Genomic DNA, 22,928 nt, shown 5'->3' on the forward strand with positions numbered 1-22,928 from the left:
CAGATCTCCCGAGGAGCTAAAAACAAAGAACAAACCTAAGAAGAGCTTCAGTCGAAGCCAACCCATATCTCACCAAAAGAAATCTCAAATCAGAATCCTGCGGGTTAGGTTTGCAAGACCAAGTAAGATATTACGAAGACAATTATGTTGGAGAAATTAAGGGTGTCTCTAAAGAAGTCACGAAAAATGAGCAAGAATATGCTAGAGAGGAAAAAAGGACCACCATACGCCAAAGTTGCCAAGATAAGATAACGGTATGATCTCTGTTATGCAGTATACGATGCGGGTAATCCGATATGCAGAATTCTAATAGACGAGCACAGTAAGCTAAAAGACTTGGTCATCAATGAAAAAGTGCACTACGCAATCGCCTTTAAGGGCAAATATCTGGCACCCTGAAGATGTTCGGACACTCAGTTTCCGGAAGTAATTCTTTAAAATTTTCTGATCAATGTTCGTGAGTGAGTAATATCTGGGATAACATCTCTCCCAAAGTATTTGGATATAATTTAGGCAAAAGCTTGGAAATGAGAAAGAAAGTGTTGCAGAGTTCACTGTCTGATTCCGTTTAACCAATTTTGTAGAGTTGTGCACATAATCCTTTGTGTCATACTAATATTGGACTTACTCATACTGGCTTGGTATCTCACTGGAAGAGCATTAAGTTAAGGATCTCTTAGAATCCATTAGGATCTTGGATTTAAAGTTATCACATGATACCAACCTAATTACCTTTTGACTGTCTGTTGGACGGAATCCTAAGCTCTAATGTTCAATTAGAGGAATATCCAGCAATGTTTGCAGAGCCAGATGTCCAGAAGCATAAGTCAGAGTGGGGAAAAGGCATCATTTCGTGCTTATGGTTCTACTACATATCGCCCACTACCGATGTGCCTTGTTAATCCTAGCCTCTATTTTAATTTTCGATAAAGTACTTAACGCTGTCGGTCACCGATATCTTCTTGTCTAGGAAACAGGGTTCAATGTAATCAGAAAATGTTTGTGTTTCTTTAGAAAAGAACGATTTCAGTCCTCGAAGGGTTAACATATAGTCATCTCGGTTGGACCCAGATTAAGTCCATTATTTGTTATACATAATCAGGGTCAAAAACATTACAGTTGGAACTTAAAATTACGGATAATTCCAAGCGTTAACGATGTTCGAAATATGTCGCTTGCTTACACTTTTGAAGTTGGAACCGTATCAGAACTTATATATTCCAAATAGTTTTGACCTAATGTATGCATATCTAATCAGATATTTTCTTTCAACATTTTGTCTCAACAATCTTCAGTGAATAGCCTTAATTTAAAATGGTTCTTTGTTTACTTTTTGTAAGTAAAACTTAAACACATAAGAATGAATAAAAAAAAGTAAAACGATCAAAGGTAAGAAATTTTAACCCAAAATTTCAAAATACTTAGTGATAACAAAACCAAAAAACTAAAGAACATTTTATGTTATCAGCAGAATTTCTATTTTTTTTTTAAATTTTTAGTTTCCAAAAACCTGCAATAACAAAAAACAAAAGTGTTTTCTTTAAAAGGTATTATTGTCAGTTAGTTTCATTATTTGTTTTTGTCAAAAAATTTTGTAATCGTAAGCATTAAAATTTTATTGATTAAAATTTATTACTTGTCGTTTCAATTGTTTAAAAAAATAATGAAAATAATGCAGAAGCATTCAACAAAATTACAGGTACCCAAGAAGTAGGGGTTTTAAAAAAATTATTTGAGTTCTTGATTTTTTTGAGATGACTTTTCAATAATTTGGAGTGACCTTTTTTAATAATAGTTGACTGTTGTTCTGGTTCTCGTGTAACTTGGACAGACATATTCGTTCATTTTGTTTTAACTCTTTCTTTGATTTGGTTTAAAAATACATAATATTGTTATTAATAATATGAGTAATAATGATCATGTACATTTGTACGTGATCCATAACAGCAATACATACATATACATATGTATGTTGTTCATATGTTTTGATTGTTATTCGTATTGAGTTGTATTCAATGATTTCTAGGAATTTTAATTTTATCTTAATGATATAGTTTTTTCTTTTTTTTTTGTTAAAGTTATGTTGCTACTTGAAGAAATACAAGAAATGAATAAACTTGTTGTAGATTAAAATGTGTATAGTAGTGATCATATATATAATCGTTATTGATCGAACTTGCAACTGATTGTGTTTGATTGTAATACTTATGGAAGGAAGCCGATTGACGTACATACACAACTAATTTTAATTTAAGAAAAGTATTAATATAAAAAACATTGGTCGACAAATTTTTAACCCAAAGACGAAAATATACTTTTGTAAAGTATAAGGTCTGCTGAATACATCACATCTAGGATTTCAGATATCGTGCACTGAAGTTTGAAAAAAAACGCAACTTTTGGCCATTTTTGACACGTAATAACTGCTCGAAGACAACTTCATTTATAACTTTTTGAATTGTACCGTTGAAGTTGACAGACAGTCTGACTTCGTTAAGTCGAATCAGAAAGTGATTTTGAGACAATTGGAACTTCATCAGATAGATGTGGATCCTATATTTTTGTTCGCTACTACTATAGTAGTACAAAAACCATGAGTTTTCAATATTTTGGTGTAGATATCTCGAAGAAGAAAGAAGATATGTCAAATATTAAGCCTTTATTTTAAAGTTGATAGATTGAACTTCCATAGATGGCATATACCATTTTACAAATAAAGTTATTTTGGCGCTGTTAACGTCTCAAAAAGGCCCAAAAATAGCATCTCTCAAATTTCAGGACAAATCCCAGATGTGATGTAAAAAATCTGAGGTCAGATTCGCATTTAGCTCTGCCTTTAGAAAAGTCCGACTTAGTCTCAGGGTTTCGACTTTTTTCAAATTTTGTCGGCCTGTTTTCTCATTTTAGAATTCAAGCCTATTCTAATGTTAATTTTTTTTAACAGAATATTACACTGTGATACAAAAATGAAGAAAAATAAAATGCAGGCGTTCTCATATACCAATTCTATTTCGTTATGGTCCATAGAGAACGAATATATTTTTAGTTTTCCCCTATCACTTTTTAAGAGCAAAAGATGCGAAAAAGAGCCATTTTGGAAGTTTTAAATTTGAAAAATCATAAGTTTAGTAGTTTTCATCCGATTTTCAAATCTGATATTTTTTTAATGATACAAGTGTTGCCTTTTAATCCAAAAAAAGAAATCCAAAATTTATGGTCAAATGTCTGAGTTACGGTCGTTTAAGTAAAAAAACTCACACTTTTTTAAAAAATTTTCATTTTCATCATGCTCTACTTTAGCCATGAGGCAGTGAGTTCATCTTTTATTACTTTCCTGAAGAATCACATAAAGGAAGGTTTCTAAAACTTGTTTTTCATAAAAATCTATGAAAACCTGGATGATTTATGCCAATTTTTCTAATAGCATGTTCCTCGAATTTTTGGTTTTCTCCATACAAATTAATTTTTGCATAAAAATGTTTATAAACATTTTTTAAACTTGTTACAAAGAAAACCAGAAACATGAACGTTTTTGTATGGAAGAAATATGCTATATTTTTATAAAACTGAGCACAACTCATAACCTTTTTCATCGATTATCATAAATTGACCATTATTGGAAACCCAACTTAATGTGCCTTTTTTCAAATGTAATAAAAGCTAAAGTTACTGCTTCATGGCCAACGTAGAGCAGTATGAAAATTAAAAATTGTGAAAAAAGTGTGAGTTTTTTTTACTTAAATGGCCGTAACCAAGACATTAATCATAAATTTTGGATTTATTTTTTTGGGTTGAAAGACAACACTTGTATCTTTAAAACAAAATATCCAATTTGAAAATCGGTTGCAAACTACCAAACATATATTTGTTTAAAGTTAAAACTTCAAATATAGCTCTTTTTCACATCTTTTGCTCTTAAAAAGGAACTAAACGAAGTGATCGGGAAAAATTAAAAATATATTCCTACTCTATGGACTATAACGAAATGGAATTGGTATATGAGAACCCCTGCATTTTTTTGCTGTATCACTGTGTTATTTACTCATTTCTATTTGAACTATTGATCTGTTAAATTTTTCTTATATGTAATATTTTTATGTAGAGCTCAAAGAGCTCTATAACTACCCAGCAAAAACTTATGAATGACTTTCAATTGTAATCACTTACCTTATAACATACTATTCAATGACTACTACATATCGTCCTGGTTACATATAAGTAGTCTAACTACGTAATTTTCTCCATGAAGTTATATGTATATGTTTTTTCATACGCTTACATTGACTATTTTTTCTGCATACTTGTTAGCGAATGTGGTAAGTACTTGCCTTCAATGACATAACCGTATTAAAATAATGACTTAGCATTATTTTGTCCCCTAACATAGTAAATCAACGAAAAAAAATCTTAAGGGGCAAATTAAATAGATCTACTCGGACTCTGAAATCATTAATTTTGACCTTTGATCATGTCTGAAAAATTTTTACGTCAGAGATCAAAGTAGACTTTGGCCATATTTGAGACGAAATAATAGCGCGATGATCTTTATTTAAAACATTTTATATAATCTGAAAGTTCAATCTGTCAGCTTTATAATAAAGTTATAACTTTTGTTATATCTTTTTTCAAATTTTGTCGGCCTGTTTTCTCATTTTAGAATTCAAGCCTATTCTAATGTTAATTTTTTTTAACAGAATATTACACTGTGATACAAAAATGAAGAAAAATAAAATGCAGGCGTTCTCATATACCAATTCTATTTCGTTATGGTCCATAGAGAACGAATATATTTTTAGTTTTCCCCTATCACTTTTTAAGAGCAAAAGATGCGAAAAAGAGCCATTTTGGAAGTTTTAAATTTGAAAAATCATAAGTTTAGTAGTTTTCATCCGATTTTCAAATCTGATATTTTTTTAATGATACAAGTGTTGCCTTTTAATCCAAAAAAAGAAATCCAAAATTTATGGTCAAATGTCTGAGTTACGGTCGTTTAAGTAAAAAAACTCACACTTTTTTAAAAAATTTTCATTTTCATCATGCTCTACTTTAGCCATGAGGCAGTGAGTTCATCTTTTATTACTTTCCTGAAGAATCACATAAAGGAAGGTTTCTAAAACTTGTTTTTCATAAAAATCTATGAAAACCTGGATGATTTATGCCAATTTTTCTAATAGCATGTTCCTCGAATTTTTGGTTTTCTCCATACAAATTAATTTTTGCATAAAAATGTTTATAAACATTTTTTAAACTTGTTACAAAGAAAACCAGAAACATGAACGTTTTTGTATGGAAGAAATATGCTATATTTTTATAAAACTGAGCACAACTCATAACCTTTTTCATCGATTATCATAAATTGACCATTATTGGAAACCCAACTTAATGTGCCTTTTTTCAAATGTAATAAAAGCTAAAGTTACTGCTTCATGGCCAACGTAGAGCAGTATGAAAATTAAAAATTGTGAAAAAAGTGTGAGTTTTTTTTACTTAAATGGCCGTAACCAAGACATTAATCATAAATTTTGGATTTATTTTTTTGGGTTGAAAGACAACACTTGTATCTTTAAAACAAAATATCCAATTTGAAAATCGGTTGCAAACTACCAAACATATATTTGTTTAAAGTTAAAACTTCAAATATAGCTCTTTTTCACATCTTTTGCTCTTAAAAAGGAACTAAACGAAGTGATCGGGAAAAATTAAAAATATATTCCTACTCTATGGACTATAACGAAATGGAATTGGTATATGAGAACCCCTGCATTTTTTTGCTGTATCACTGTGTTATTTACTCATTTCTATTTGAACTATTGATCTGTTAAATTTTTCTTATATGTAATATTTTTATGTAGAGCTCAAAGAGCTCTATAACTACCCAGCAAAAACTTATGAATGACTTTCAATTGTAATCACTTACCTTATAACATACTATTCAATGACTACTACATATCGTCCTGGTTACATATAAGTAGTCTAACTACGTAATTTTCTCCATGAAGTTATATGTATATGTTTTTTCATACGCTTACATTGACTATTTTTTCTGCATACTTGTTAGCGAATGTGGTAAGTACTTGCCTTCAATGACATAACCGTATTAAAATAATGACTTAGCATTATTTTGTCCCCTAACATAGTAAATCAACGAAAAAAAATCTTAAGGGGCAAATTAAATAGATCTACTCGGACTCTGAAATCATTAATTTTGACCTTTGATCATGTCTGAAAAATTTTTACGTCAGAGATCAAAGTAGACTTTGGCCATATTTGAGACGAAATAATAGCGCGATGATCTTTATTTAAAACATTTTATATAATCTGAAAGTTCAATCTGTCAGCTTTATAATAAAGTTATAACTTTTGTTATATCTCCTTTCTTTTTAAGATATCTTAACCTAAAGTTTTGTAGGGTAGAAGGGGGACCATGGCCACGTTTTTTTTGACGCGTTCTTGAATTAAAAGCTCAATACATATTCTTAATTTTTTTCTTGATTCGGGTACTTAGATATGTTGGCTTTAGTTTTATCCATTTCAATCTATTCTATGTCATCTTAATGTACATATTTTTTAACTTATCCACTCTGGCCAAAAATGGGGTAAATTCACCAAGGTGATGGAGCGGTTATGTTATTAGTAAAATAAATTAAAAAATTACAAAAATAAAAATTTATTTTGCTGTTTTATAAACCAGATATTTATTGTTTCTTTCACATAACTTAACAAAGAAATTAAAACAATTTGCGACTGATTTGTTCTATATTTTAACAACATTTTATTCTACATCACAGGTATTCCTTGTATTTGGCGCATGTGCCCCAGGGGCAGTTTTGGGGTTTAATTTAATTTTTTCGTGCTTTAAATTATGATATCGAATCACTATTATATCTTATTGTTCGCTATTATTGACATTCTATGACCACCCAATATATTTGATCGTTCACAAAAACTAAAAAAATTAGCACAAAAAGTTCACACAGTGAAATATTTTCACAGCCTACCATTATATGGGCAATTCCATGAAAAATTTAACCACGACTAAAAAAATAAAACCCTTATAACTTCTGCATTGTTGAACATTTTTGAAATCGGTCTATTTTTACACCTCGCCGCTATACAAACGGACCCGAAAATATCACTTTTTAGCTCATAATTCTGTTAATTATAATAAAATCGGCAGATCTAAAATGTTTATAAGCCTAAACCATTATGCCGATTTTCATAACGATTGGACCTCATTTGACCCTAGTTCCATTCAAAGTTTAATTTAAGAAAAACGTTCGTAACTCACCTCTAGTCACTAGTATTATGATAAAATTTAGCACAAAGAAGTTTTATATGAATTAAAATCACACCCCAAAATTTTATGGGGATCGGTCCATATTTGCCATATAACTCCAGTTTTTTATTTTTATCTATAAATTGCTTAAACATGTATATAAGTCGGCCATGCCCGACTGCACTTTCCTACTCCTTTTGTTTTTTGAAGTGTGTATATGCATATATTTCCAAAATATATATTTTATAACCTAAAAAAGAAATCAGGATAAAAATCTGTCACATACGATGTGTCACATACGATATTTAAAAATGTTCATTATAAAATTATATTAATTTTTTTTATTTAAAAATTATGGATTACTAATGAAAAATATGTCCCATAGTGTAAGAAATTAAAACAAAAAAAAAAAAAGATACACCTACAGAATTCGCAGATTTTCGTAAATATTTACATGTACTTTAAAAACTCTTCCGTTTTTTGTCACGTATGATATCGCCATATTTTAATCCATATTTTGGAAAACACGGTTCCGAATGGGATGATTCCTTTTGCAAATATAGTATTGTTTTCCAAGTAATCCTAATTTTACCAAATTTATATCGTGCGAATATCATATACAATCGTATGGAATTGCCAATATGTAAAATTAATCTTTCAAATTTTCAGGTATGATAGATAGATAATCTATAAACGAAAATAAAATTTGATAATGTGATAAAATCGATTACTCGGTTTTCTAGTTATTCGGGTTTCGCAGATGTTCCCCTATGGCGCATGATCCCCCTTCTACCCAATAACCAAAAATTTCCAAAACTGAATTTTTTACTTCAGATAACCATAGTTGATTGAAGTGTCATAATAACACTATTAAACTTTTTGGCATATAAGTAGCAAAGTCCATGGATACCTATAAATACTGTAAAGCATAAATCAGGATTTTCTTTTAATCTTCTGACTCTGACAAAATGTTCGATATTCCCGTATTATTTGTTTAAATGGAAAATAATTTAAATTTAAATATTATATAATGATAGCTACAATTAAAACCTTTATTATGATTATATTAATTATATTAAACAATTTTTACAGATTACCTAATTACATAATACTGATTTAATTTTTTTGTAAAATTTTTTTTACCAATATTGATTTATTAACTTGTACTACACATATTGCTACTGCTGTCAATTTGCAATGTTTGTAATTTAATATTTTTTTAAAAATATAATAATTAAGATTAGCAGTGGCTGTAGTAGTATATAGTGTCTTGATAATATTGATTTCCAAAAAAAAAAAAAAAAAAAAAAATTAATCGACCAAAACCGTGCTAAATTTTTTTAAAACTCTTCTGTTGTCATTTTTTATGTTGTTTCATTAATGACCTTGTTTGGTTTGATCAAATTTCTAACATTTTTTTTTCGTATTGCCAAATTCTCAAAAAATATTGTAAAAAAATAAACATATGGTGTTAAAAATTACTTAAATAAAATACAATTTTGTCGCTATAAATCTTTATTATTTTTTTGGAAATAAATATCACACATTGAAGTGTTTTTTTCTTTATTTTTTCTTAGCAGTAAATAAAGTGATTTTATTTATTTTGAGAATAAAGCAAAATTAAAGTTTGATCAAAACAATATGTTTGATGGAAATTGTCACCATAATTAAAAATAAAAAATTTAACAATTTAACTGCGCTAGTCTAAATTCTAAAATGTTGATTCATGATGGCTTTTTAAATAATTTTTTTATGGCTCAATTTTTCTATAAATAAAATTCTTAAATAAATTTAAAATTTTTCAGCAATTAACTATTTCTAGTTGAAATTTTTTTAATATATTTTACCGTCTGAAATTAAAGATTTTTTGAAGAGATAAAAAGCCAATTAGAAAAATGCGTTAATAAATATACTTGAAGCATTTTTTTCTTAGTTAAAGTTTGTTTTATTTATATCATCATCATTTAAAAAAAAACTGATAAAAATGTCTTGTTAACTTTAGTTTTGTAAATTTACTTATTGTTTTTGTTGTTCTCAACAAATATCTTATCAAAATATAATGTATTTTGTTCGCTGTACTCATTTCATTCGAAAAAATACTACAGGTATTGCGACAATTTCTTTAGTTTTGTCAAGGTGTTCTACTTAGAATTCTTGAAAACAATACAATATTAAATAAAAATGTTTAGTGTCATTACAAAATGATGCAACATATTTCAAATAAATAAAATATTAGTTTAATTTTCGTAGAAATATTTTTGGTTATTCATGCGTTTATTTTAGGTTATTAGAAAAATTGTTAAAAATTATAAATGACCACCGTTTTATAAATCATAATTAAATTTTGATTAAATATTACTAAAATAGAAATTAATTTTAAGATAATTTGATAAAATTAAAAAATAAATGATAAAATTAATTAAGGAAGTGTAAATTATTACTTGGAAATACTGAAAATGAGCTTCAGAAACAAAATGTTAAGTTAAAATTGGGAAAAAATTAAGAAAACATTTAAATTTAAGTAAAAATTTCTTTGTAAGAAAAATAAAGTTTTTAGAAAAAATTTTAGATTTTTTGCAAAAGGAAATAAAAATTTTTAGTTAAAAATTAGTTTTTTGTAAAAAAATTTTTTTTTTATTTTTTAGTAAAAAAAATATATTTTTAATAAAAATTTTAATTTTTGAAACAAAATTTGTTTTTGGAAGAATTTTCTTAAATCCAAAGCGAATTTTTTATTTTTTTAAATCTAAGTTTAAGCAAAATAATTTTTGCAAAAGGAAATAAAATTTTTTTGTTAAAAATTATTTTTTTTTGTAAAAAAAATGTTTTTTTTTTATTTTTTTGTAAAAAAAATATATTTTTAAAAAAAATTTTAATTTTTGAAACAAAATTTGTTTTTGGAAGAATTTTCTTAAATCCAAAGCGAATTTTTTATTTTTTTAAATCTAAGTTTAAGCAAAATATTAAATTTTAAGTAACAAATCGGATTTTCAATACAAAAAATATTTTAGTTAAAACTTTAATTTTATAGTAAAAACCGTATTTTTACTAAAAAAAATAAATAAAAAAAATAATAAAATAAAATTCATAGTAAAATTTTTAGAGATTTTTGTAACAAATCTTATTTATTATTTGTTGTAAAAAATCAACACTTTAGCAAAATATTATATATGCCTACTACTTTTTAGTAAAAAGTAGTAGGCATGCCCGACTTTACTTTCCTATTCCCCCAAGGGCATGTTACCTGGATGAAATTTCCATCTTTGTGTTATTGCAATTTCCGTGGAAAATATGTGCTACCAATACCTCTAGTCTGCCGGGACTATAAACTGGTGTTGATCAAGTGTGTCCTCGGCCTTTTCTTGGAATGATTTGACATGGTGTGGAACCAGAACGCCAGATAATTTGGTACTACAGTTGGCCAGTTGCCCACAGGACTTTGTCCTGGCTGGTCAATTGGAAGGGACAGTTGGTTGGATTTGATTGACGGTGAAGTAATAGCTCTTCTGGATAAGTTTCTGTTATCGTTCCTAGGAGCGGTACAAACCACAGGGTAGGCTGTGGAATAAAATGTTGGGGATGAGCTGATAATACAGAGATTGAGCGTTGGAATGAAGTTTGACAATTGGATATTTGATGTATCTGATGAAAGAGATGGATGGTTGGAGTAGATGGAAGTGTCGCAAGATTCGGAAGTGTTAGAGTAGATGGAAGTGTTGGAGAAGATGGATGAAAGAGAAGGTTGGAGAGATGCTTTAATCTTTATTTTATCGATAATTTTCCTTCTTGGTTGGGAGTGTTTGGAGTTTACTCTAATCATGTTCAGCACAAAACAGTAGGTACTAATAGCCACTGAAGTATGTCTTGTCAAGATATTATGGAGCCCGTGATTCGTTTTGCCAATTTGTCTCTAGGTGCTGTTGCTGACTCAACAGAGCCATATCAGCAGTGTGGTTGAGCCGACTTTAATCCACATCATGAGATGATGACGATTGAGTTTTAAATAATGCAATCCTTCATGACGTCAAATGGGTGGTCACCTTCTGATGTGAGAAACCAGAAGATTGATTTTACCTGATGTTGGGGTCGCCCCATCTATTGACTTTATACCAGTGATTGCTTTCTCCTTGTCAGGATATGCATTGGAATTGATCTCATGCTGCCTGTCATTTCGTAGCGGGACTACTATGGCAAGATACTAGATAGCTCGAGTACACCAGCACCTTAGTGTTCTTCATTGAAATCACTCGGGAGCGATATTTAATTTAACTTTAAACTAGCTTTCTGAAGGACCTAGAAAAAGTTTTTAACCCAGTCTATTAGCAGAAGTCCTTTTTGTCGGATTTTGTCTTAATAATAAAAGATTTGTTGATAATAAACTAGATTTATATAAGAAGGACTAAGATAGGGGAAAATAGGATAAATGGACCGATCCTTATGAAATTTGTTACAGTTGAAATCGTGAACCGGTACAGCTTATTTTCAATAATAAACCTTCGTAGTAAATATTTGTCTAATATATGAGCTGTCTCCGTTTAGGGCATATCGTGTTTTCTATGTCCAATATTTTAATGAGTTACAAACAGAATGTCAAAATTAAACTCATATTTTTTTATTGCTATCAAATGAAAGCTATTTCAAAAATCTTTCCAAAACTATGTTGTTTTTTTCCATATCGTTCGAGTAATATTCCTAAAGGGTAGGGGAAGTGACTAGTTCTATTTCGAACATCTTTTAACCAATCACGGACTTTAGTAAACTTATTTCGTTTGTGGATTAAAATTATTTGATGAGTTTTGAATTAAAAACAGTAATGTTTATGAATTTGTTATCTTTCCGAGTATTACGCAAATATTTCTTTGTTATCACTCACTTCCTTTTAAATTTGCATTGTATTTAAAAATATAAAATGAGTCAATTTCTCAAATAAACGATAAAGAGAATAATACTTAAACACGACATATAGATGTCAAAAGGTTAGCTGTCTTCAATACGATATTCCAAACATTGATATTATCTTCATTATCCCCTGGTGCCTGATAAAATGCATATTTTGGACGGAACCCAACGTATGCCAAGTTTGGGAATCGTTTTGAAAAGTTTTTGTTTTTAGAATTAACTAATATGTTTAAAAAATTTTAATATTTTAATTTCAAAATTATTATTTGTCTGTTCTTAATTGGACAGAGTTGGAAAACATTATGCTTTTCGACAAAAATATTGTCAATTTTAGATTTGTAATGAAATTAATTTTAAACAATTTTTTTATTTTAAGAAATTTTTTTAAAAAAAGATCTGCATGATAAATGCTTTTTATTTTGCAATTAAATGAGAATATTTCATTTTTATTAAAAAAATAAACTTCAAAATATTAAAGAGTTTTTTAACTCAAATTACACTTGATGAAATGTTATCTTATCGTTAAAACTGAATAGAAATAAGGCAATATTTTCAACAATAACAATAATATATATTAACTCAAAAAAAAAAAAAAAATTAAACTTAAACTGAAACAACAATGAAAAATAATACATGTTCTGATAAAAGTTAAAAAAAACTTGAGAACTAAATTTTCAATATAGAGTAAATATTATAAGAAAAATATGAAAAAATTGTCAACATGGGGACTATGGACTGATAGGAAATAAAGAGAAATATTTAGTTGACGAAATGTATTACAAACGTTATGAAGAGGAGGCGCGTAATTAGTTAAACAAAAAACTAAGTAAAAAAAACTTAAATTAACTTAATGAAATTTAAGATTTCATTTTTTAAATTTGCAATAAATAATTTGTATAAAAAACAAGTGTTCTAATTTAAAAGTGAAAAAAATATATATTGAAATTAAGCAAAAATGTTGAATACATTCAGTTCAGTGACACCGTTCTTGAAATTTAATCCAAGACGTGTAATCATAGACAATATAGTGTTTAAATTACATTATCGCTGGACATTTATTATATTAATAGTGGCCACCATATTGGTGTGTTCACGTCAATATATTGGTGAACATATTAAATGTATATCGGATACAATACCCTCACATGTGATCAATACTTATTGTTTTTTTACGCCAACATTTACATTGGTAAGTTTTTTCTATTTTGGATTTGGCTTAAAGTTTTAGTTTTTTATTAAGTGTTTTATTTTGTAGGTACGTCATTTGAATAATACTGCCTTGTCAGCTGGTGCTATATTTCAACCTGGCATTGGTCCGTATGAAACTCAAGAAGAACCTATTAAACGTCATGCTTACTATCAATGGGTACCATTTGTGCTTTTTGGCCAGGCCTTGTGTTTCTATTTGCCGCACTTTTTATGGAAAACTTGGGAAGGTAAGGTATCTTTTGAATTCTTGCGTGATTTTAGGAACATTGTAGTGATTTTTCATAATTCACCTTGGGACATTTTGACATCGTTCTCTGTAGAACAATTCAAACCCTGAGCTCAGTTTTTTATAGTTTTATTATAATTTAGGAAATTATAGATTTTTTAAATAGGATCGAGAAAAACTTCTGATTGTGATGACTATAGATCTCGAGTCTCTGTATGTATATAATGTTCAAATGTACTCAGTTATTAACCATTTTCAGATGTCATAATTTAAGAACTTCTAACTTTGAGGACTATAGGTTCCCAAAGTCCATATTCCAAATTAAAGATAGCCACTTAGCTGTATCTCTTATCAAACGAAGTTTTTTATAAATTAAAATATTGACATATCATTTTTTACGTTCTCGAGCGATCACTTTTATTTTGAACATAAATAAAATGTGTCTCTAATCCATTTCGGTATTCTAGTCTAAAAAGTAAAACGTTAACCTTTTTTTCGGACTGAATCCACTTTAACGCTTAAAACTACCGCTGCACCCAGCACAATTCTAATCTATCCGACACACTTATTCTAGGTATACGGGTGGACTTAGCTCGTACATCACTTCATTTATTCTTATTCATTTATAACCATTCTCAATTCCTAGCCCCACAGTCTCTCCTCTACAAAGTATCTGATCTCTTTTTCGGCAACAGCACTGAAATTATCCCGAAATCTAGATTTCAACCAACATTCTCTTCCCGCGAGTTTGAGCTTAAACCACAGTCAACATGTGCATCCCGAAGGCACCTCTTGTGCGGGACGAAACTCTGCCCTGTGGCCAAACGGTTTCCGGGGTACTAGCCAATCATTCTCAACGCCCACAGTCACTCATCTGCGGGATATCAGTTCTATTTTAACCAACATTCACTTCACGCTAGTTTTAGTTTAAAACTATCAGCTATCACGTGTATCCCCAATAAAGGACAAAGTCCGAAATACGGCTTTGAGCGCAACCAGTTCTCGTAGAATATATGGTTTCCTGGTTCGACCACTGGTTAAATCATTACAAGGAAAGGCCGAGGATACATTTGACATCACCAGTTTATAGTTCCTGCAGACTAGAGGTATTTGTAGCACCTCTTTCCCCCGAATTGCAATCAGCAAGATTGAGGAAGTTCACCAATCTGGGGAACTGGTGTCCCATATATGTATTTGTGATTTACTTTTGATAATCATATTGGCGATGAAGGTGCCATGAAAGTGTCATTGTTATCATTCAGTCGAACGAAATTTTTAATAAAAATTTTTTTTTGAGGTTTCGATCGATATCGAATACCGGAATATGCCCCCTGATAATTCGGAAATATCTCTCTTTGAGACAAATTGTGAATGATGTTACTGGGAATGATCACCTGAATATTCCTTTTGTAACGGATCTCAAATCCTGGGTTCACTCGGGCTCTATTATACTGACTCTTTTATTAAATTCCTTAGTTTTTCATTACTAATTCATCGTTTATAAATTACAAACACTACAATAAAATGTATGTACTTTCATCTCTTTCATATCATAACTTACATACACTAACCTTCTCCTCTATTTACTTTATATATCTATCTATCTCTTTCCCTTTTTGTTTTTTAAAACAACAGGTGGCCGCGTAAGAGCTTTAGTATTTGGCCTACGTATGGTGGGTCTAACGAAATATCTGCAAAATAAATCTCTAAAAATTGGCAATTTAAATATACCTTCAATGGATGAAATGGATTTGCGTATCAAAGACATTAGGCGAACAATGATTGATCGCATGCGTTTGAATCAATCATGGGGTGCTCATTTGGTATTTGCTGAAATATTAAATTTATTAAATATTTTATTACAAATCTATTGCACCAATAAATTTTTGGGTGGTGCCTTCTATACGTTGGGTCCTAAAGTTCTCAACGAACGTTGGACCGATCAAATGGATGCTTTAGATGTGGTTTTTCCCAAAGTAACCAAATGTCATTTTCATAAATTTGGTCCTTCTGGTTCATTGCAAATGCATGATACTTTATGTGTAATGGCTTTGAATATTATAAATGAAAAGATTTATTGTATTTTATGGTTCTGGTATGTGTTTGTATTGGCCGCCACTATTTTGGGTCTAATATGGAGAGTTTTTACTTTGTTCTTTTACAAAAGGTAAGGAGGAATTGTTTAACGAATATAAAATATTAAATTGTTATTCATATTAATTCTTAATTTTTAGCCTTAAATTCACACTTTATTCCCTTTATTGGGCTAAACCTGGTAAATTGGACGAAAAGGAACTGTCGGCCGTTATTAGCAAATGCAACTTTTCCAATTGGATGTTTTTGTTCTTCTTACGCAGTAATCTTTCTGAATTTCTTTTTAAAAAAGTTATCTATCATTTAGCTAGCGAATTTCCCGATGAACAACGTGATAATAGTATAAATGCTTCATTGGCTAGAGATATGGATCCGTCTCATATGAAAACTATGCGAATCGATGAAGTCGATATGCCTCTTTTGAATAAGCCAAGTGGCAGTAGTAAACTTGATTAATTACATTCTTTACAATTTAGTTTATATTGCATTTTATTGTTTAGTATTTAAGTTTTCCATACATGCTTCTTTTATATTTTTTAATTATACAAATTATAACTAAATATATTTTGTTTCTTAAGACATACTACTGTTTATGTAGTAAGAAATTTGTTTAAATTTTCTCCATAGGTAACGACGACATGGGCAAAACACCTAAATAACCCATCAAAATATATATATCGATACTAATACGAACATATATCGATCCTAATACGAACACTAGGAACATTTCCGGTATAAGATTTCAATAAGGTCTTGGGTCCATCATGAACAAATACCTTCTCAATTTAAAGAGAAAAAAGTTTAATCAAATATAATATTATACCCTTTAATAAACAAAAAACAAGTAATAAATTATAGCCGGGCGAGGCCGGCTTTGTATAGGGGCTATACAAAGCTTTTTGTGGACATACGAGTATAACAAAACATAATTATGAACTTAAAAGTCCTATTCGTCGGGTTCAGTTGTATGGGGGCTAGGTGAAATAATGGACTGATGTTAACCATTTTCAATAGGCTTCGTCTCCGGTACCACAAAAGATCATGTGCCAAATTTCATTGAATTATCTTTAAAATTGCGACCTGTAGTTTGATTACACGGTTTACAAGTCCTAATCAGGGGTCCAGTTGTATGGGGGATTCAATACGCTTCGGCTCCGGTACCAGAGAAGATCATGTGTCAAATTTCATTGAATTATCATCAAAATTGCGATCTGTAGTTTGATTACAAGGCTTACAAGCCCTATTCAGGGGTTCAGTTGTATGGGGGCTAGGTGAAATAATGGACCGATGTTAACCATTTTCAATAGGCTTCGTCCCTGGGACAACAGAAGATCATGTACCAAATTTCATTGAATTATATTCAAAATTGCGACCTGTAGTTTGATTACAATAGACAGACGGACGGATGGACATATCTAAATCGACTCAGAAAATGATTCTAAGCCGATTCGTATACTTTAAGGTATAGGACCAATATTATTGTGCGTTGCAAACATCAGCATATATTTATGTGGGTTAATTATGAACAGAACCAATTTTCTGATGGGGATCATATATGTAGTTAAGGTAAATTTTGGACCTATTATTATACAATTTGATATAGAGATATATGTTTTTATAGAACTGGTTTACATTTTTGTTCCCATAAAACTTGTTTATGTTGAATTTCATTGCCATACAGTAGTTATTTTTAAGCCAGCAATGAACGTTAAAGGTAGGTATTTCTTCAGGGGACCTTATAGTTGGTACAAAAATTTCGATTCCTATAAAACTTTTCTGTAACTAATTATATTGCTGTAAGTTATTTTTAAGCCACAAATTAACATTATAATCATTTTTGGAAGGGAACCTTATATTGGGGGTAGGGTTAAATATGGTCCGATGTCTTCTATAATTCAGAATTTAATTTATGGAGACAATTGCTACATTCAACGAATTTGTGACTGTTTAAACCCTTTTACACAATTATCCAGGGGCATATTTGTATTGGAGCTATGTGAAATCATCTAGCGATTGTGCCTATTTTCAATACGAAATTTTTCTGGTCACTAAAGAATATTTTAGAAAATTTTCGTCTTCTTATCTCTTTACTTGTGGACGCTATCATATTAACAACATACAGACGGACATATCTATATCATTTTACGAGGACCCAGAATATACTTATGGAATATTTCGTGTCGAGTGACCCATCTTTTAGAATCAATGTCTTCCGATTTAGATGAAATGTGCTGCAAGGTTAGTACTATTAGATAGTACTTAGGCCAGACACAAACATTCAGCTCTATCCGTCAAGAACTGTCGGACTAAGAGGGGGTCAAAGTTGGACATTTTGGTCATACAGGGTTTTATTCAAATGAGTCCTAGCTATTGGTCCTAGCAAAATTTGACCAAAGGAGATCAGATAGCTATTTCTTAATTTTTTGCTTTTCTCCTTTTTTCAAAATGGACGTTTTTTGCTCAAAAGAAAGCTTAGCCATTTCCTTTAAGAGTTGAGTGGCCGGTCACTTTTCCCAATTACTATTAATACACTTTAACTAAGAAAATATGTTGTTTCATTTGCATTCATTACTTAAGCTGTAAAATATATTTTCTGCCATAAGCTTAAGTCTAAATATTTAACCTTTTTAAAGTGTTCTTAATTAAACAAATAAGTAGACTATTTAAAAATGCATAAATTTCTACAAATAAAATAATGCAAATTTCAATAACACCCACATGATTACAAAATGCATATGATGATGTCGACCGGCTTGTGCTAAGAAAAAACACTTGTTTGAAAAAAATACATATTTTAAATTAAAGTCATCTTATCTTTGAGAGCATTTCAATCTACCTTGTATAAACAATTTCTAAAATAAATTGTGTTGGTATTAATTAAGAATAGAATTAAAAAAAAATGAAAAAATTTATTGATTTTAATTGTTAAATAAAAATTTAATCTTTAACCCATTTTAAGTTAAGTTTTTAAACATTATTTGAGAGGTTTAATGTAAATTTAAAACACAATTTTTTAATTGTTAAATCTTGTAAACATAATGTGTTTTGAATATCTACAGAAATGTTAAAACAACATTACAAATAAATTTTACAAGTTTTAAAAGCAAATTAATGTTTACAAGTTATTACATTGATTTGAAATGACTATGAGTAAATGTGTAGGAACATTTAACCAGTTCGAAGGACCAAATGTGTTAAATAAACGTTTGTAAAATACAACTCTATAGGGCTCGTAAGACCACTTCATAGCACTAACATTTTATATGAGCTTTTAAGGGGTTAATTATGATCGAATTAGTTCATAACCTTAAGCATTAGTCTAAATTTGCATACGTATGAATTTTATAAGAAAGTGTATTTAAAAATTTCTTTACAACATTTGAAAAAAAACTGTAATAAATTTTAATTAAAAACTGTCTATGATTAATTAGCATAAAAATATTATACAACTATTTCCATGCACAATTTATTAACAAAATTTTAATTACTTTTAATATTGAAAAATTTAAATTTTAACAAATTTGTTGAAAGAAACTTGTTTAAATTTTCAATTGCTATTAATTAGTCTATTTAAAATTTTTACAAGTTTAGTTTTTCTTTGTACTCCATAATAAAACAGGTTGTAGTTTATCTAATACCTAGCCGCATTAATATGTTAAAAAAAATATTCTCGAGTTTTTTTAATTTATGCACATTTTTTATACAAAATAAATTTTTCAATATTTTTGAAAGTTTTACTTTAAATACGTACTCTATAGTGGGTATAAGTAGTTATTTTTAAATAAATAATTCTATTAGAATTAAAATATTAAACAAATTTTCGAATTTCCTCATTCTTGATCGAATGAGATTTCATTACGAAACAAATTTCGAAAAGGAAATTACGAAACATTTCACTTGATTATGATCTTGATGTACATACATATGTTTTATTAAAACATTTAATTAATAGAGGATTAATTAAATGTTATACACTTTTAAAACTTTCTGTGGGAATATTTTTTTTCAAAATCTTTTGTTTTTCTTTAGATTTCACAATAAAATAATAATCACCATAAACATAACTATGTTATTACTACTATAATAAGTAGGGTATTGAATATTTTTGTTTTTTGTCTACACACGATATTTCAAACCACAGACTCACTTCATCAGAGATTGTTTCTCTGGTGTCAAATCATCAAGTTGCCATTGACCGCAATCTGCCAATTTTTTTTACAATTCAAAAAACATTTATTTGATTTTAATAATACAAAAAAACATTAGACTTGAAATTTATAAAAGTAAATGTCAGTTTATATTTATCTAAAAAAAAGTACAAAATAATTAAATAACAAAACATATGTACATGAATAAGCAAAAAAATCCACTTTTCTTAAAAAAGCAATAAATTTGTTACAAAGATATTTTTTACAACAAAAGTAATAAAGAAAACATTTTAATAAATTTTGGTTATAATTTTTATATAATAAAAAAGTTAAAAAATTATGATGCTTGGAAACCAGTTTCTTAAATAAAAATATTTTTTGTTATTATATAAAAAAATAAAATTTTTAATTTTAAATTATTTCATGACTTGTTCATAATGACGTTTTAATGGCCCTGTTGTGGCAGTTTTTAATGAAAGTTATTTAAAAAACTATTGTTCAAATCTACTTAATCTTTCATAAGATATAAATCATTAAAAACTAAAAAAAAACTATGTTTAAACATTAATATGAAATTGATATTTTAATTTGGGCCAAAAATCCCGGCGGTACTGCAATACCGGGCCAACCCATGACAGAAGTGGAGCAAGCCCCTAAAACATTCCGTCTGATTACAAAAATCAGTTTAACATTTGTTGTCCTCCGATGGAGGATCTATCAGATGTTAAGCTGATAAGAACAGATACTACACTTTGATCTTAGCCATAAGGCCGAGAAGCGATAACTGTTCTAGTCAAATTTAAAACTATTTGTATCGAAGTTAATATAAACTATTTGAGAATTATAAGAAGGAATATTAAAAAAACTATGTATATAAAATATCCTTTAACTAGCTGTATCATATTTAGGGGTTGTTTAGTATTAGTTTTTTGGTTTAATTTTATACCTGGACATAAATAAAGATTACGTGTAAATTTTTGTTAAATGTAACATTTGTGTTATTTTCTTTTTAATTTCAGGTACTTTTATCTTGCCGTTAAATTGTTTCATACCCAGAAATGTTTGAGATAACGTGACCATGATAAGTGCTTAATAATTTCTTGTTTCTTTTGTTATATCATAGCACTAGGTAGACTTTTAAGTCAGGAGTTCTTAATTGAATTTAAAAGAAAATGCACTTTTCTGCATTTAAAAAAATTAAAATTTCGATCCTTCAGTTAGAAGTAATCCAATTGTTGGATTAAAGTAAATTGTTGTCTTACTATAATCCGATTTAGTATATTGGTATGAATATTTGCGAGAGATTAAATATATATTTTTCTGCTATTATATTTTTTATAAAAATCGAAATATTCAATTATACAAATTCGGATTTTAGTAAGTTGTCAATAATACATTACTATTATTGAGTCATCTAAAATAAGTTACTACATATTTATTGATATGAACTATGTGGTTTGAAAAAAATTCCCTGAAACTTGAATTTTATATAAAAATACATTTTTATATATGTATGTATGTGTTTTGGATGGACCTGGTTTCTTAGGTATTAAAAACATTTTAAACTTTCTTTCACTTGAAATAAGAAAGTATAAATATATGTACGTTTTACATCTTCCTGGATTTTTTAAAAATGAAAAAAAAAATTTAATTATAAAATTTCTCATTTGAATGAAACCCTGTATGACCAAAATGTCCTATTTTGAACCTCTCTAAGTTCGGTAGTTCTTGACTGATAGAGCTGAAAATTTGTTTCTGACCTACTATCCAATAGTACTAACCTTAGTGCAAATTTCGTCAAAATCGATTTTTGGGTCACTCGGAAATTGGTACGACTAGAGTCCTCTTTGCCCGAACAACTTCGATACATATATGAATACAGGGGGAAAATGGGCGAACTATAGCAATAGTGGGTGTGGCACATTACACGCCTATATTGCTAGCCAATACAAATGGCTTAAATTTGAAAAACTATAAAAGCTATAGTTCCCAAATTTTGCACGATAAATTTTAGTGCCAATCTGAAAATTGTGTGCAATAATTGGCGGACAAAAAATAGTGGACGTGTCATCATATAAAGTTAGTACCAAAATTCGTATATCTGGAAACTATAAAATTTGTAGTGCTCAAATTTCGTTCGAACCACTTTGATATCAATATGAATATTTAAGACAAATATGCGCGGACTAGAAAAATGGGGCGTTATACTTCCCATATGAATTAAATACAAAAATTTGTATATCAGGAAAACTATGGATATAGAATGCAATTTTGACATCAATGTTATTATGTATTTGCCTAATCACGGGGGGGAATCACGGGGGCCTCTCATATAAGATTTAAATAAAAAATCGTATATCGGGGAAACTATTTTACCTAGAATGCTAAAATTTTGCACGAACAATTTTGACATTAGTGTAAACATTTGTCTAATAAATTGGCGGATTACGGGAGCGTGATCCCTCCCATATGAATTAAATACAAAAATTCGTATAACATTGAAATCCATATTAACAATTTGCGAAAATAACCGGACTAGCAATAGGGACGTGGTAACTAAAGACCTGCACGAGACAGCAATTTGGTAAAAATATCGTTTGCGCCATCATAAGCTCACGACATTTTTTAGCAAATTGTTGTTTTTTGCAGGCCTTTAGTGGTAACCCCCACGACACCTCCATTCAACATTGAAACATCACACATATGTATATGAACATTTTGAAAAATCGTGAAGGGTTTTTTATTTATATTGTTGCGAAGCTCATTGGGTATAGCTGGTATAATATTTATTAGAATTTCCCTCTTTTCTTATACTATACGACTGTGAATCGGCTTGTAACTGGGCATGTTTCGTTCACACAGTCTCACAAAAAACTACTCTGGCGATTTATTTAAATATTAAATACCATGTTTCAAAAGTTCTAATTTTGGTACATTTTTGTGCATTTTTTCTAAGCAATTTTAATTTACTGAGTTATATGCTTCTGTTCTTTTAATCGTGCTTTTTGTGTTCCTCTGAATTTTCTAAAATATAGAACTTAAAAATATGAAATTATACATATGAGAACCTACATAC

At 29.1% G+C, this 22,928-nt stretch overlaps 2 protein-coding genes and 1 non-coding gene across 3 annotated transcripts in view; 2 read left to right on the forward strand and 1 right to left on the reverse strand.

Moving 5' to 3' along the window:
• LOC119608457 (innexin inx1) overlaps window positions 1-22,928 on the forward strand; it is a 133,495-nt gene that overhangs the window by 62,680 nt on the left and 47,887 nt on the right. The window lies entirely within an intron of this gene.
• LOC119608454 (innexin inx7) lies at window positions 12,918-16,305 on the forward strand. The gene is made up of 4 exons (XM_037962884.1): window positions 12,918-13,364; window positions 13,431-13,611; window positions 15,246-15,777; window positions 15,845-16,305. Exons 1-4 carry the CDS (start codon window positions 13,131-13,133, stop codon window positions 16,158-16,160), a joined length of 1,263 nt encoding a protein of 420 aa, XP_037818812.1. The 5' UTR covers window positions 12,918-13,130; the 3' UTR covers window positions 16,161-16,305.
• On the reverse strand, window positions 20,436-20,634 carry LOC119608467. The gene has a single exon (XR_005231824.1). It is a non-coding gene; the product is annotated as a U2 spliceosomal RNA (small nuclear RNA).

The sequence above is a fragment of the Lucilia sericata genome, unplaced genomic scaffold (assembly GCF_015586225.1).
Source record: "Lucilia sericata isolate MDLA Ls3-8-SP2 unplaced genomic scaffold, ASM1558622v1 Contig000838F_arrow, whole genome shotgun sequence".
Taxonomy (NCBI): Eukaryota; Metazoa; Arthropoda; class Insecta; order Diptera; family Calliphoridae; genus Lucilia; species Lucilia sericata.

Coding starts and splice junctions, on each gene's coding strand:
- LOC119608454 (XM_037962884.1), top strand. CDS start 13,131: ATGTTGAATACATTCAGTTCAGTGACACCGTTCTTGAAATTTAATCCA. Junction 13,365..13,430: donor TTACGCCAACATTTACATTG/GTAAGTTTTTTC, acceptor TTTATTTTGTAG/GTACGTCATTTGAATAATAC. Junction 15,778..15,844: donor ACTTTGTTCTTTTACAAAAG/GTAAGGAGGAAT, acceptor CTTAATTTTTAG/CCTTAAATTCACACTTTATT.